Below are 16,009 nucleotides of genomic sequence, written 5' to 3'. Positions count from 1 at the left end.
ACATGGTGAATAGGGCTGGGTAAAAAAATCGATTTAAGATCAATTTCATTTTAATTTTGCGTAATCGATTAATAGTGGATGAGATAGATTTTTCAGAGCAGGACCGCGAGTACCTGACCCGGGTACTGTTGACGCGGAGGCACAGCCAGCTCCGTCTTGCGAGCCCCTGGGGGAGACAAGTGTCTCGATCTCACTCACGACGGTTCTGGCGTAGGAGGGACGCAGCAGAAGGCCACAGGTGATAGTATCACCGATGGCTGAGTGTGGAGTTAGAGGAATAGTAAAGCCACAACCATGGACCGCTCAATAAATTAATAATGAATCGGATCGAATTTAATCGTGATTAATCAATTCAGAACCATATGAATTGAAATCAAATCGATTAAGGGAATTGGCCATGATACCGAGCCCTAATGGTGAATGACACACGTATTAACAATTCCGCCTCGACCAATCTATGATCTGTAGTTGATGGCTCCTCCCCTCCCACACTGGAAACACCAAAAAAAGCCACGCCCACATGAGGCCGACTAAGCTGATACAGGAAGTGGAAAAGAAGCAAAAGCTTCTAGTTACTCAGATAGGTTCACTCACCTCTTCACAAGCTAGTTAGATTTATATCTGGAGTTGTAGAAATTGAAAATATTTTTACAGATGTTTGCAGTCAACCTTAACAATTGTGTGTTAAGTCTTCACAGTCATTTGCTAAATTGCAATCACCAACACTAAAAACATTATATATACAAATTGATTTTTGTGTTTATTTCCTCCTCATTGTTGATTTTGTGCGGTTTATTTCTTAAACTTTATATTTTACTCTCCCACTCCCATTTAAAGCTATACCTACCGATGTGGCATGTCTCACAGCACTTAGTAAATAAATATTTTAACATGTACAACCCGCCTCCCTCCAAAGCCCCCCCCCCCCCCCCCCCCCACCTGAGCTCTGACGCTCCCCTCCTCTCACCTGATGCGCGCAGAGGTGGAGGCGGAGGTCTGGTCCACTTCGGTGTGTCTGTGGGCCCCTCCTTCAGCAACCACACACATCATCCACCTGCTGCACAGCGGCTCCTGTTTGAGCAGTAGACCCTGTATTTAAGGGTCTGGTCTGTGCAGCGCTGGATCAGTGTCTTCACTGCACCTCATCACCTGGGTGGAGTGGGCCGTACCATGAGCACACGGACTCCTCCACTGTCTGTGGACATTTGAGGTTTCAGAGTCCATACACTGACTGACACCAAGTACATGTAGGTGGAGTCCTGCTGTAGCTTTGTGCAGACATGTCTGTGGAGTCCAGTCCACCAGACTCCTGGACTTCATCTCCATCCTTCATTCACTGGACTCTGACTGCTACAGTCGGGTTGTTCTGTTTGTTCCCCTTGGCTGTTGTTTCTGTTACTAAATCCTTTTTTCCCTTCCACACGTGCATTTCAGTCCTATCCATTCACATCTTTAGACAGGAGACTGTGGTCAGTGACAGGAGGAGCAGTGTGAGTGGAACGTCAGATTCAGAGGTACCGGTATCTGATGTGGAACAGTGGTAATGGATGACTGACAGGAGGCTCAGCCAATTATTTTATTTGTACCGAATAAAATGATTGGTCAGACTTTAATCAGAAATACATGAGAATTAAACATTTCTGATTTTCACAACCTGGTGGATTTCTTTTACATTTTAGTTTGACACACTTATTAGGCTCATTTTAAGATGACAAAAGAAAAGTGTAAAAATGCCACATCATACGATATAGCTTTAATTATTCATTTCCTGTCTTTAAAGAGTGAAAATATTCTATTATTTTTAGTATTTCCAAAAGTATTGGGACACCTCTCCAGATCATTGTGTGAAGGTGTTCCAGTCACTTCCATGTCCACAGGTGTTTAGAGTCAATCCCCTGGACATGCAAACTGATTCTACCATGAATTCCAACGTGGTTCCATGATAGGACGCCACCTCTGCAATAAGACCATTTAGACCATCCTCGCTACTAAATATTCCGCGGTCAAGTGGTTTTGTAGTGAAGTGGAAGCAATCAACAGAAACTCAGACATGATGTGGTCAGACAGGTAAAGTCCAGCAATAAATCATTTTCACTCGTGCCTGTAGACTGGGCCAGAGACAACAGTTAAACAGTTTAGAGCTGTGGTTTAGCTGGACTAATCTGTGTGTGCATGTAAACATACTGAACACTGTCAGACGTCCAAACCTCATGTGTCCTTCAGGTTCACTCCAGAACAGTGCAGAGAGCTTCATGGAGGGAGTTTTCACGACTAACCGGCTGCATCCAGGCCTTACTGTCTGGCAGTTGGTGATGCAGGAAAACTAAGTCATTTTGGACATATGGTGCTGATGTCTTCTAGATCAGCACTCTTTGTACATCATCTTATAATTGGGTTAAACCAATTACAGGCCATAACTTACAATGACACTCATAATCTGATAAAACATTTACAATGTTCTACTGAAGCAGCATCAGTCTCTGTAGCTGCTAAAATGGAAACAATAAAACATGTATTTACAAGAAAAGATTCATTTCAGTCTGTTCATCTCATGGAAATGTCACTATGATGCATTAGTTTGATGCAGCAGGTGATGAAGAGCCAGGTGCATCTTCAGGTTTTCAGACAATTAAACTAATTAGAAAAGATGGAGTCTCAACTGCATGAAAAACTGTGAACACTAGAGAAAGTTTAAACTTCACATTTGTCATGTTTCCTAGTGCATAGACGAGGATGTCACCTGATGGTCAAGATCAACTTGACCTCTCACTAACCCCCCCCCCCCCCCCCCCCCCCCGACACTGTTGCTATATTGAGTTTTAACACTCAGCTCTGTGGCATTTCCAGTTGTATCAGATATTCCAAAGGAAACATTTAGAAATCATGAAATGGTTCACAGAAACAGCTGGAGGAGCGGTCTTCACTCTGTAGCGTTAATTTGATCAACAAAAAGTCTTCAGTAAGATGATTTCAGTGCTTTTAGCTGCCGTGGAAATAAAGATACAGAGATAGGATCTTGTCTTTGAGTAGTTTATTGAAACAAACAATCAGTAAATGAATGAACAAGCATAGAAGAAAAGGATGAAAAGATCATGAAGGCCCCTGGAACACTCTGAAAGTAGGAGCTGTGCACATATTTACTGTTACAATAAAGACATACCTACAAAACTACACTCAAGCACTGTAAGTATCTAGTATTAAATATTGGATACTGTAGCAGGGGGTGACATGGTGGTACAGTGGATAGTACTGTCACCTCACAGCTAGGTCCTGGATTCAATTCCAACACCAGGGACCTTTCTGTGTGGAGTTTGGATGTTCCCCCCATTTATGCGTGGGTTCTCTGCAGGTACTCCGGCTTCCTCGCACCATTCAAAGACATTAAACTAATAGGTTAATAGATTAAGATAGGTGTGACAGTAATCAGTTGTTGTCTGTTTATATCAGCCCTCAGAAGATGACTGACTCACTGATGTAACCAACATGATTGTAATGTAAACATTGTGGCGATAACGGAGACATCTCACTACAGAAATGACTAGGTGTGTATTGGCAAGAATCGATACGATACAAATCACAATACTCGGATCACGATACGATATATCACAATATTGTTAAAAGGGCAATTTTTTGTTTCTTTTTTTAAATGATCATTTCCTCAAAGAATTTAGTTACACCAGAAATATGCAGAAATACTAAACACATTTTTATTTGATCAGAACAGGATCTAATGCTATATCACAAAATTTTCCTGTGTTGAAACTTAAATTGTTTTACAGACATTACAGTTTAAGCTCCTGTTCAAATATGTTCTGTTAGTTCATAACTAACGTCATAACATTATTTTTGTGCAACCCCAACAAAGGAGCTACGATTATTTAATAAAAGAATGTTAAATAATAATAAAGAAAATACAAACAAAAAAGAAAAACAAATATGAACCTCCACAATATCTGCATTTGAAGAAATACGTAGAAATATCGATATAGTATTGTGAAATGAAATATCCCAATATATTGCAGAACTGATATTTTATTACACCCCTAGAAATGACAGAGATAGATGCTTAATATTTAAGACGACGGCCTCATTAAACACAGTGAAACAGGCTCATCTCAGTCAGACACACTATCAATAAAGTCATCTGCAAAGTTGAGCATGTGCTTCAGTGCTGTCAGGATCAGTGTGTCCATGTCTTCATCTTTTTCGTTGTTTCCTTCACTGTAGTTCTTGATAGGGAAGATGCAGTTGATTGGGATTCCCACTGTGGAGCTGAAAGCGTCCATCTACACATTAAAGACACAACGTTTTATCATTAGTGAAGTAGAACAGGTGAACATCAGTCTCCATGACGCTACGTTTTCTGTACAAACACCTTTCTGAGCAGATGCTTGCTCTGGTAGACGTTCTGAACATCCTTTTGGGTTTCTGGACAGGCACTGTCAATGTTGGTCAGTATGGCCACCTGGGGAATCCCTGCAAATTCACAAAGAAACCCAGAAGAACTGTTGTGTGAGGAGTTTGCATGAAGTGGAGGAGACTCAACAGGAGGTAAAACCAAGTCAGGTCAAACCACATGGGAGTCAAGAACCAGTAGCCCAGGTCCTTGAGATCATTAGTCTGTTTACTTAATGATTGAACTACTGTTACTTCTACCACCTCTATCGCTACTACTACCACCACCATCATTACTACTTATAGTACAACTACCACTACTAGGGGCAGCCATGGCCTAAATGCCTGGAGAGTCAGCTTGTGACTGAAGGGTCATCGGTTTGATTCCTCGGAAAGGCAGAAAGTTGTTTGCTGATGTTCCCTTGAGCACAAATCCACCCATTTGCTCCCCGGGCACTTGATATGCTGCTGTGTTCCTGCATGTTCTAGTGATGGGGTAAATGCAGAAGGTCCATTTCAGTGTGTGGTGCATGTCTACGAGTGCCATCTATATACTGACAATTAAGAATCTTAATTAGTTCTTAATGACTACCACCACTACTACTAGTTCTACTGTTACTACTACTTCTACCACTACTAGCACTATTACTACTAATACCATGACCACTAATACTACTTCTACCACTACTACTATTACTGCTACTACCATCATTGATGCTACTACCACTAGTAGTGCTAATAGTACTACCACTACCATGCAGTGATATTTACACCATCTAAAACGCACATATCTGCTTGTATTTAGAAGATAAATTTTTACCTTAAAAGTCATTTATTTTGAGTTAAAGGTGAACCTGTGCATGTAATCCCAAATCCAGATTTTACCAAGCTGGTGGGCTCTCTCTCTGACTTCCTTCATCTTTTGGATTATTGAGGTTGGAATGCCGGGTACATTAGCAGACAGGACACAAACCAGGACATGGACTCGGTCACTCAGATTTGGACAGGGGTTGTAGAACTCACTGTTAGTAGGTGACAGTGGATGTCTGGGATTGAACTGGAAACACAGTGAATGAATTTATGAATGAACACCAAAAACTGTATTGGATTGTTTTACATGAAAATAACGTAACAGCAAAATGACCCATTGACCCCATTCTTCTTCTTCTCCTTCTCCTGGACCTGGAGTTGTTGGCTGATGTGCCCTTGAGCAAGGCACTTACCCCCTCATTTGCCATTTGCTCCCAGGCGCCTGACATGGTGAGCCCACTGCTCCTAGCATGCAGCGTGTGTGTATGTGTGTGTGAGGCAGAAGACAAATGTCGTGTGGTGCATGTTTACATGTGTGACAAAGCTACTACTGACAAAATAAAGATTCTACTGTATTCTGCTGCTACTACCACTATCTCTACTATAATCACTACGACTACTATGACCACCACTACACTAAACGACATGAGTTTGTGGGTGTCAGTCGTACATGGTAACCTTCCTTTACATGTCCCTTCATGACCAGATCGATGTCTTGAGGACAAACTCCAATTTCTTCTCCGTCTTCCAGGCCCATGATGTCATTGAAGACCACAGGGTAGTAGACTCGTGGAACTTCTCTTCCTCTTCTGATTTTGTGAACTTTGTACTAGAGATAAAGTCAGATTTCCTATTAATGTTAGGTCCGGAAAACAACATTGGATGGTTTTTTTTATAGATTTTAAGCAAAGTATGCAAATACTGCTTACTATTACCATCACCACTACCACTACTACTACTACTACTACTACTACTACTACTACTACTACTACCACCACCAGTAATACTCATACCACCTCTATCACGACTTCTACCATTATTATTGCTATTACCACTACTACTACTACGACCACTACCACTACTACCACCACCACCACTAGTACTACAACTTCTACTACTACTCTTACCACTACAACTTCTACAACTACCAGCATTACTACTGCTACTACTGGTTCCACGACCACCCCTACTACTATTACTACTACTATTACTATGACTACTTCTACTACTACTACCACCTCCTGTCCAAAATTCCAACCAGGTAACTCCCCTTCCACATGGTGGCCAATATAAATAAGACTATTTCAGGTTCTAAATTAATGGATGATTGATCATAGATTGTCCTGGACATGTACTACCTGTGTGGTGTAACTTCTCTGTGTTCTTTCATCGCCTCTGTTGGTTCCAGCTCCGATGGCCATCCGGCCGAGCACAGCAGTGGTGGCAGAGTTGACAAAGCTGGATTTCCCAGTTGCTACCGGCCCATAGAGCATAATCCTGATATGTGTCACCTCACTACCACACTGGTAGTTCTCCACAAACCGGAGAAGGTCATCCTTCACTGGTTTTCTGTTCAACAGTTCACATGGGATTTTAGACTCAAGAATGATATGATGATGGAATTATAGAACAGGATATGAGATGGTGTTGGCTGTGGTGATGTTTTGAGTTATACATGATGAATTACAGTAGGATGTGATGGCAGATATCCTATTGAATTAAACTGATTTCACAATTTTACTACTACTGCTACTACAAATTCCACTGTACTACTACTACTACGGCTACCAATACTATTACTATACTTCTACTACTACTAATGCCTCTACTATACTACTTTTAATAATAATAATAACAATAATAACAATAATAATAATAATAATAATAATAATAATAATAATAATAATAATAATAATAATAATAATAATAATAATAATAATAATAATAATAACAACAACAACAACAACAACAACAATAATAATAACAATAATAATAATAACAATAATAATAATAACAATAATAACAACAACAATAATAATAATAAACCTCTAAAAGTATTACCAATACTACTGCTACTACTGCTACTACACAACTATTAATACTACTAGGACCACTACTACTACCATTACTACTGTTATTACCAATACTAATATTGTACTACTGCTACTATGTATATTACTTTTCTACTACTACCACCACCACTATTCTTACTACCAATACTACTATACTAATACTACAAGCGTCTTTGAGTGTCCAAAAAAGCGCTATATAAGTGCGATGTATTATTATTTTTTATTTTTTATTTTTTTTTATTCCACTATTGCTATTAGTAATTATAATGTTGTACCACAACTACTACTAAGACTACTACTTTACTTCTACTACTACCACCATTACCACTATTACCAATAACACTAATACTACCACTATTACCAATAACACTAATACTACCACTATTACCAATAACACTAATACTACCACTACCAACACTACTACGACCACTAAAAGTGCTGCTGCTGCTGCCGCTGCCGCTGCTAAGAGGAAGCTGACTGAGAATCATGGATGAAGCTTTAATGATTCTTATTTGTCCACTTACCCCCACTTCACATCTCTCCACGGTTGCCTCAAAGCTGTACAGAAAATGTATAAAACACATTATTTAATGAATGGATGTCATTTAAATCACATGGTAAATATTATTATAAAATATACCAACAGCATCATTTCTTACTGGGAGATGGTGGTGACGGTGGAGGCAGTGAATCTGAAACAAAAAATATTTAGGAAACAGGTTGAAAAGTTAAAAAAAAAACAAAAAAAACAAAACATATTTCTGATGCAGTGAATAATAACTATGAATATACTGAAAACTTACCAAATCCAAATAAACCTTTGACTGAAAAGGAAAAAAAACACACATAACATGAGGATTGCCTGTGGTAAATGAACATATTTATGTATAAATAATATCTTCTGAATGCATCAGTTTAACATGGACCAGTGACCTTCAGACAGTCAGTGTTCACAGATGGAGGAGGAACAGGTAGATCATCCTACACACACATACTACAACTAGTACTACTGCTGCTACTGCTACTACTGATATCACTACTACGACTACTACTACTACCACTCCTACTACTAATACTACTACCACCACCACCTCCACTAATACTACTACTATGACTACTACCACCACTAATACTCACCCCCCCACTAAGTAAGTAAGTAAGTAAGTAAATTTTATTTATAGAGCACTTTTCACAGACAGAGTCACAAAGTGCTTTATCAATTCAAATCTGAATCAAATCAAGTTTACAGAGACCCAACAGAATCCTCCAGGAGTAAACACTTGTGATTGGTGACAGTGGCGAGGAAAAACTTCCCTTTAACAGCAGAAACCTCGAGCAGACCCAGACTCCTGAAGGATGGCCGTCTGCCTTGACCAGTTGGGTTTAAAGAGAGAGAGTAAAGGAGGAGAAAAGAGAGAGCGATAGAGATATAGAGAGACTGGGGGAGAGGGGGGGGACACATGGAGTACTTCATGATAAATACATAAAGTGTAATCAGTTTGTGGTGGCCCTGGGTCAGGTGGGAGACTAAAAAGCCTTTTTGAACAGGAGGGTTTTGAGGTGTTTCTTAAAGCTCTCTACAGAGTCCATGGACCGTAGGTGTAGAGGCAGGTCATTCCATAGACATGGTGCCAAAGCTTTAAAAGACCTGTCACTGCGTGTGCTAAAACAGGTGCATGGAACCATCAGCAGGTACTGTCCTGAAGATCTCAAGCTACGAGTTGAGCTGTAGGGCTGGATCAGGGAAGCAATGTATGCAGGGGCCTGGCCATGTAGGGCCCGGAAAGTTAGCACCAGAATTTTGAAATGAAAACGATATAAAACAGGGAGCCAGTGGAGAGATTTAAGAATGGGAGTGATGTGGGTTCTCCTGTTTGTGCGGGTCAGAAGCCTTGCAGCAGAGTTCTGGACAAACTATAGACGGGCCAGCTCCTTCTTGTTTAAGCATGTGAACAGGCTGTTACAGTAGTCTAAGCGAGAAGATACAAAAGCGTGAACGATCATCTTGAGCTCATTGATGGACACCATAGACCTGAGTTTGGAGATGAAACAGTTTTTGACTAGGTGTTTGGAGTAGAATTCTAAAGACATGTCCTGGTCAAAGATGACACCCAGATTCCTCAGTTTGGTCTTTACCGAAGAACTCCGGTCTCCAAGGTGTTGTTTGATCCCTGGGATTGCACTGTCCAGAGCAATGATGAGGGTCTCTGTTTTGCTGGAGTTCAGCTGGAGGCTGTTATCATTTAGCCACTGCTTCAGCTCTGACAAGCAGTTGATTAAGGAACTCAGTTTGTGGGGCTCAGAGGAGTTAAAGGAGCAGTATATCTGGGTGTCATCCGCGAATAGATGATAGGAGACATCACTGTACTGTCGGATAATGTGGCCAAGTGGGAGGACAGAGTAAGAATGGCACTGGTCCCAGGACAGAGCCTTGGGGCACACCGCACAGTAGATCTGCTGAGTCAGATTGGAAGTTGTTTATTGACACAGTGAAGCTTCTGCCGGTTAGGTAAGAGGAGAACCAGTCTAGCACAGAACCTGACATCCCTACCAGGTCCCTCAGTCTCTCAATCATTATGGTATGGTCCACTGTGTCAAAGGCCGAGGCTTGTGGCTCTAAGTTTGTGGAAGTAGCTGGATCTTGCCTCCTTAATCATTTTATTTAAGGAGGTTATGAGATCTTTAAGATGTAATCTGTGTACTTCCAACTGGGTTGATTTCCAAAGACAGTTTTGCGACAAGTTCTCCTTAAGTTTAAAATGCTTTCATTTATCCAGGGACAAGACCACTTGCGAGTGACATTGGTTTTCAAGGGAGCCACCTGGTCAAGAATAGAGCTGCAGTGTGTGGCAAAACACTGGATAAACTCATCAACATCGGAACACTCATTAAGAAGACTAGGGTTAAACAGGGCACGGAAATCCTGGGCTGTGGACTCTGTAATAATCCTCCTCTTGGTCCTTCTAGGTGCAGGCTTGGGCTCAAGAGGCACACGTAAGTCAAAAAACACACCACAATGATCACTTAAGTGGACATCCTCAACACACACATTTGTGACGTGTAAGCCCAATGAGAAAACCAGGTCCAGGGTATGTCCTTTCTTGTGGGTGGGGCCAGATACATGTTGTTTGAGGTTAAAATTGTCAGTCATGGCTAAAAGTTCCATTGCTGGGCTGGATGAGTCGTTGTTGATGTGCAGATTGAAATCCCCAAGAATTAAAACCTTCTCCAGTTTTATTATTGATGTTAGGAAATCACTAAAATCGTTTAAGAAGGCACCAGCAGGGCCAGGGGGACGGTAGATTAAGAAACAGTAAAACGCACTGGAGGAGCCAATCTTGATCATTTGTGACTCAAATGAGGGAAAGTCATTGGTGCTCATCCCTCTGCATGTGTATTTGTCTTGGTACACTACAGCAAGGCCACCGCCCCGGCGACAGGGGCGGGGCTGACCAACAGCAGAGCAGCCAGGAGGGCACAGTTCATTTAAATGAATGAACTCCTCATCCCTCTGCCACATCTGTCCGGAATAATGCATCCAAGTTCCTGTTGGTAAAAAGCTCATTTAGGGAGAAGGACTTATTGGCAATGGAACGTGCATTTAGTAACCCAAACCGGCTAGGTGGTGGTGACGTCATGGTGTTCATGTCCACTGTGTGTAATGGGATTTGTCTCAACCACCTACGATGCCTTTTAGCAGAGTGAAACCCCATACGTGATCCGGAAATGACAGAAATGGGGAAGAGCAAGGCAGAGGTGTAGGCCGCTGGAGATGGGGAAGGAGAAGAGGAATTCACTGAGGAGGTTGGTTGACAGGTGGACAGTGAGGGCCTGGGAGAGGAGCAGAGATCAGTTGGGGTGGTGTTCATTCTCACTACAGATTTTACAGGAGACTCTGAACGTGGTGATATTAGATGTGACCAGCAGGGGGAGCAGGTGGCTGCAGCAGAAGAGGGAGGGCATAGTCACATAGGTGTGGGTGTGGTTTTAGTCAGGACAGCGTGTTGAATGTTTTGAGCCAAGACCCTGCTGCCCAGTCTAGAGGGGTGGACACCATCAGACTTGTAAAAGGAGGAGCAGTTCCAGAACAGATTAAAGTTATCAATAAAACTGAAGCCGTTCAGAGCAGAGGCGGACTGGAGCCAGGTGTTCAGGCTGAGGAGTCGGCTGAACAGCCCCGCACCACGGGCAAAGGAGGGGAGGGGCCCGGAAATGAAAACAGCCTTCCCGGATCCTTTCAGTTTATCAAAGAGGTTTTTAAAATGAACCTTTGTCACTTCGGACTGTTGAAGAGTAGTATCATTGAAGCCCACATGAACTCTGATACGGGTAACGGTGGACGGCAGTGAGAGCAGCAGCTGAGGCAGATCATGGAGGATGGAGGTGACGGTAGAACCAGGAAAACACCTGGTTATGGCACTACTACTATAATGACTTCTTCTACTCCCACCACCATCGCTACTACTACTATCACTAATAACTACTACTAACTCCACTACCACAACCACCGCTACTAATACTAATACCACTACTATCATTATTACCATTATTAGTATCACTAAACAAATTACTGCTAATTGTGCTACCACTACTGTTGTAACAACTACTACTAACACTACTACTATTACTAGTAGTACTATCACCAGTAATAATACCACTACCACTACTACTAATACTAGTAGCAGGCCCGGACTGGCTAATCGGGAGGACCGGGACAATTCCCGGTGGGCCGATGTAATTTTTAGGCCACGAGGGCCGGAGTTCACTTTAAATATATATTTAATATTTTATGTATTTATTTATTTGTTTATTTATTTGGGGGTTTTTTTTGGGGGGGGGGTTCAGTGATAGCACTGGGTTGATCATGTAATCTGCAACCGCTGTTCCTGGGCCCCACCCCCTCTACTAGCAAGCTGTTTTTTTTCCTTCCTCTTTTTTGCAGACGCACCGTGACCTGCCGTAATCTGTCCTTGCATACGGTTAGTAGCTCTGTACTGTAGCTGTGTAACATATATGATCTGTGCTCTGTAGGCTGTGGATGGTCAGCTGTGTTTGCTGTTTGAAACATGGATAATAGAAAGAGCAAGGGTGGTGTGGAGAAGGGAAGAATTAAAAAGGAAAGCTCTTGAAGCAAATGCAGCCAAATGTGCCAAAATCTGCAACTTTTTCACAAAAACGACCTCCGGTTGGAAACAACTAATGAGGACGATGAACCGGGTAAACCACCTTTCAAGTTAGTTAATTATCGAGTCAGTGAATTGTGTGGCATTGTGGCGTGGAACATAACATTATGCAATTTAAATAATAGTATGATGCGACGCCACAGAACTGGGAAACTTTGTCTTGTAGCTCCTCAGAGTCAGAAAGCAGATCCAGCAGCAGACACCAGCCATGAGCCCACAAGTCCAGAGTGGGCAGGTAGGACTGCTCAGAGAGGGAAGAGGATTAGAAGAAATAGGCTCCAATGAAGAGTATGGTGTAGGCCTGTTCAGTATGAAAGGTGCTCTGAGATGCTCCAGGATTCAGCACAACATGAATGAAACTGACACCAAGGCTTTGAAAAATAGAAGATTTGTGCTGAGAATTCTGACCATTTTTAAAATGTGATTTAGTGTCAGAAGCAGAGCCAGGAGCAAGTAGTGATGAGGGGATTGTTCCTGTCAGGATGGAAGGAAAAGGTGAGCAGTTGGAACAGACTGTGTGAACAAGCATTAATTCCAGTAAAACCACTTTTTAGACCCAAACGATAGTCCTGACCAGGGCCGGACTGAGACTCATTTTCAGCCCTGGAGTTTCATACCTCAGACCGGCCCACTTTAGATCACGACCGATTATTATTAAAATCATGCAATTCTAACCTTACATGTTAGGTCTACACACTGTTCTCCAAAGCCTTCTAATTCAGTGTATTTTCTAAAATATTTCCAATTCAGCGCAAGTGAAGGTTGCTTGACAATGTGGATTTATTTCAACAGTGAGTGCACATCCACATCTCCAACATTATTATTCCTCACAACACAACAATAACAGAATCTATATTTTTGTTCTTATAAGTGTTAACATTTTTCAAACCTTTAAAATGTTTGTAATGAAAGTATAAAAATATTTAAAAAATAAATAAATAAATAAAGCTTGCTGCACTTTCTAATAACTATTATTTTTGTATCCTCTGCAACAAAAGATTTCCATCACAACTTACTTGCGGTTTGTTCCATCGATGCTATTGAAAACTTTTGGTATAGTGATATTAGGGGTTTGATGAGGATGATAAGAAAAAAAATGTGTATCCTGTGACTGAGGGTGAGCAAAGCAATCAAAGCTAACAACAGACTCATCTTCATCTGTGTCATTTGTGCCTAGTGGTTCAGGGTTGTGCTGCTGAGCTGCTCCTCTGTCATCAGTAGACTCTGCTCTCCCTTTCATACTTCCTCCAGTTTCCCTAGACTCTCCTGCACCTGTATCACAATAAAAAATAATATCTACAGACATTTGGACTTACTTAACTAATTCAGATATTTACATTGGCAAAATATGCAGGCTTATTTAATATGACTTTATACTATTGCCTTTCAGTTGTGGGCTTTGTGTATTTACTGTCTCACTTTTAATAATAAAAAATAAAATAGGTCAGGACTATGGTTTGGGTCTAGAAAGTGGTTTTACTGGAACTAATGCTTGTTCACACAGTCTGTTCCAACAGCTCACCTTTTCCTTCCATCCTGACAGGAACAATCCTCTCATCACTACTGGCTCCTGGCTCTGCTTCTGACACTAAAGCACATTTTAAAAATGTTCATAATTCTCAGCACAAATCTTCTATTTTCAAAGCCTTGGTGTCAGTTTCATTCATGTAGTTCTGAATCCTGGAGCATCTCAGAGCCCCTTTCATACTGAACAGGCCTACACCATACTCTGCATTGGAGCCTATTTCTTCTAATCCTCTTCCCTCTCTGAGCAGTCCTACCTGCCCACTCTGGACTTGTGGGCTCATGACTGGTGTCTGCTGCTGGATCTGCTTTCTGACTCTGAGGAGCTACAAGACAAAGTTTCCCAGTTATGGGGCGTCGTATCATACTATTATTTAAATTACATAACGTTATGTTCCACGCCACAATGCCACACAATTCACTGACTCGATAATTAACTAACTTGAAAGGTGGTTTACCTGGTTTGTCGTCCTCATTAGTTTCCAACCGGGAGGTCGTTTTTGTGAAAAAGTTGCAGATTTTGTCACATTTGGCTGCGTTTGCTTCCAGAGCTTTCCTCTTTTTAATTATTCCCTTCTCCACACCACCGTTGCTCTTTCTATTATCCATGTTTCAAACAGCAAACACAGCTGACCATCCACAGCCTGCAGAGCACAGATGGTATATGCTCCACAGCTACAGTACAGAGCTACTAACCGTATGTAAGGACAGATTACGTCAGGTCACGGTGTGTCCGCAAAAAAACAGGAAGAAAACAAACAGTTTGCTAGTAGAGGGGGTGTGGCCCAGGAACAGCGGCTGCAGATTACGTGATCAACTCAGTGCTATGACTGAACACCGGCCCCCAAAAAATAAATAAATAAAATATTAAATACATATTTAAAGTGAACTCCGGCCCTCGTGGCCCAAATATTATACCGGCCCACCGGGAATTGTCCCGGTCCTCCCAATTAGCCAGTCCGGGCCTGGTCCTGACCCATTTTATTTTTTATCATTAAAAGTGAGACAGTAAATACACAAAGCCCACAACTGAAAGGCAATAGCATAAAGTAATATTAAATAAGCCTGCATATTTTGCCAACGCAAATATCTGAATTGGTTCAGTAAGTCAAAATGTCTGTAGATATTATTTTTTATTGTGATCCAGGTGCAGGAGAGTGTAGGGAAACTGGAGGAAGTGTGAAAGGGAGAGCAGAGTCTACTGATGACAGAGGAGCAGCTCAGCAGCACAACCCTGAACCACTAGGCACAAATGACACAGATGAAGATAATATGTAAGGTTATAATTCCATGATTTTAATAATAATTGGTCGTGATCTAAAGTGGGCCGGTCAGAGGTATGAAACTCCAGGGCTGAAGAGGAGTCTCAGTCCGGCCCTGACTACTAGTATTACCACCCCCACCACTCTTCCTATAGTTCACACTGTCTCGTAACGACCTGTAGTTGTATTTTAACTCAATGGCTGAGCAGGAGGTGTGGACAGTGTGGACGGAGGTGCACCGGCATGCGTTAACCGAAGAGCTGACAATCTGAACTTCACTGCCACTAAGTCTTATCTTACCCCACTTCCATATGGCGCCCATCTTTTTAGAACCTGCAAGAAAACAGAAATTTAACATAAACCTAACAAAGGCATTTCCTTCAGATATTCAGAATATTTGTAGATTTAATGAAAATGCATCTGATAGTTTGGTGAATCCCAGTTGGTAAACAGCAGAGATTATCTAAGTTCAGAAGAATCACCTGAAGGTAAGTGTGAAAAATCAGAGATGATGCAAAAATAACTGAAACTAGTCATGAAATGAGTGGTCTTCATGTGAGTAGATGTGGAGATGATCAGACTTACCTGCAGCTTCTAGATGCTCTGCTGATGTTGGACTGAAAGACAGAACAGGGGTCTGCAGCTTTTAAGGACCGAGGCCCCTCCCAGACCCTCAGACTTGGAAACAACCTGATATACACAAAACCACATGTACTTTCAGTTTGACTCAGACAAATGCATTAGACTAAATACATTAAATGTG

At 41.6% G+C, this 16,009-nt stretch overlaps 1 protein-coding gene across 1 annotated transcript; it reads right to left on the bottom strand.

The window, feature by feature from the left end:
• Positions 1–4,072: 4,072 nt before the first annotated feature.
• Positions 4,073–15,568, bottom strand: LOC115412817 (interferon-induced protein 44-like). The gene is made up of 8 exons (XM_030125476.1): positions 15,547–15,568; positions 7,937–7,969; positions 7,802–7,835; positions 6,564–6,774; positions 5,876–6,034; positions 5,281–5,452; positions 4,376–4,476; positions 4,073–4,286 (listed from the first exon to the last, which is right to left on the bottom strand). Exons 1-8 carry the CDS (start codon positions 15,566–15,568, stop codon positions 4,116–4,118), a joined length of 903 nt encoding a protein of 300 aa, XP_029981336.1. The 3' UTR covers positions 4,073–4,115.
• Between the last annotated feature and the right edge of the window lie 441 nt (positions 15,569–16,009).

The sequence above is a fragment of the Sphaeramia orbicularis genome, chromosome 21, assembly GCF_902148855.1.
Source record: "Sphaeramia orbicularis chromosome 21, fSphaOr1.1, whole genome shotgun sequence".
Classification (NCBI taxonomy): domain Eukaryota; kingdom Metazoa; phylum Chordata; class Actinopteri; order Kurtiformes; family Apogonidae; genus Sphaeramia; species Sphaeramia orbicularis.
Note: the sequence above shows the minus strand (reverse complement) of the source record. Positions and strands in the feature narration are given on the sequence as shown.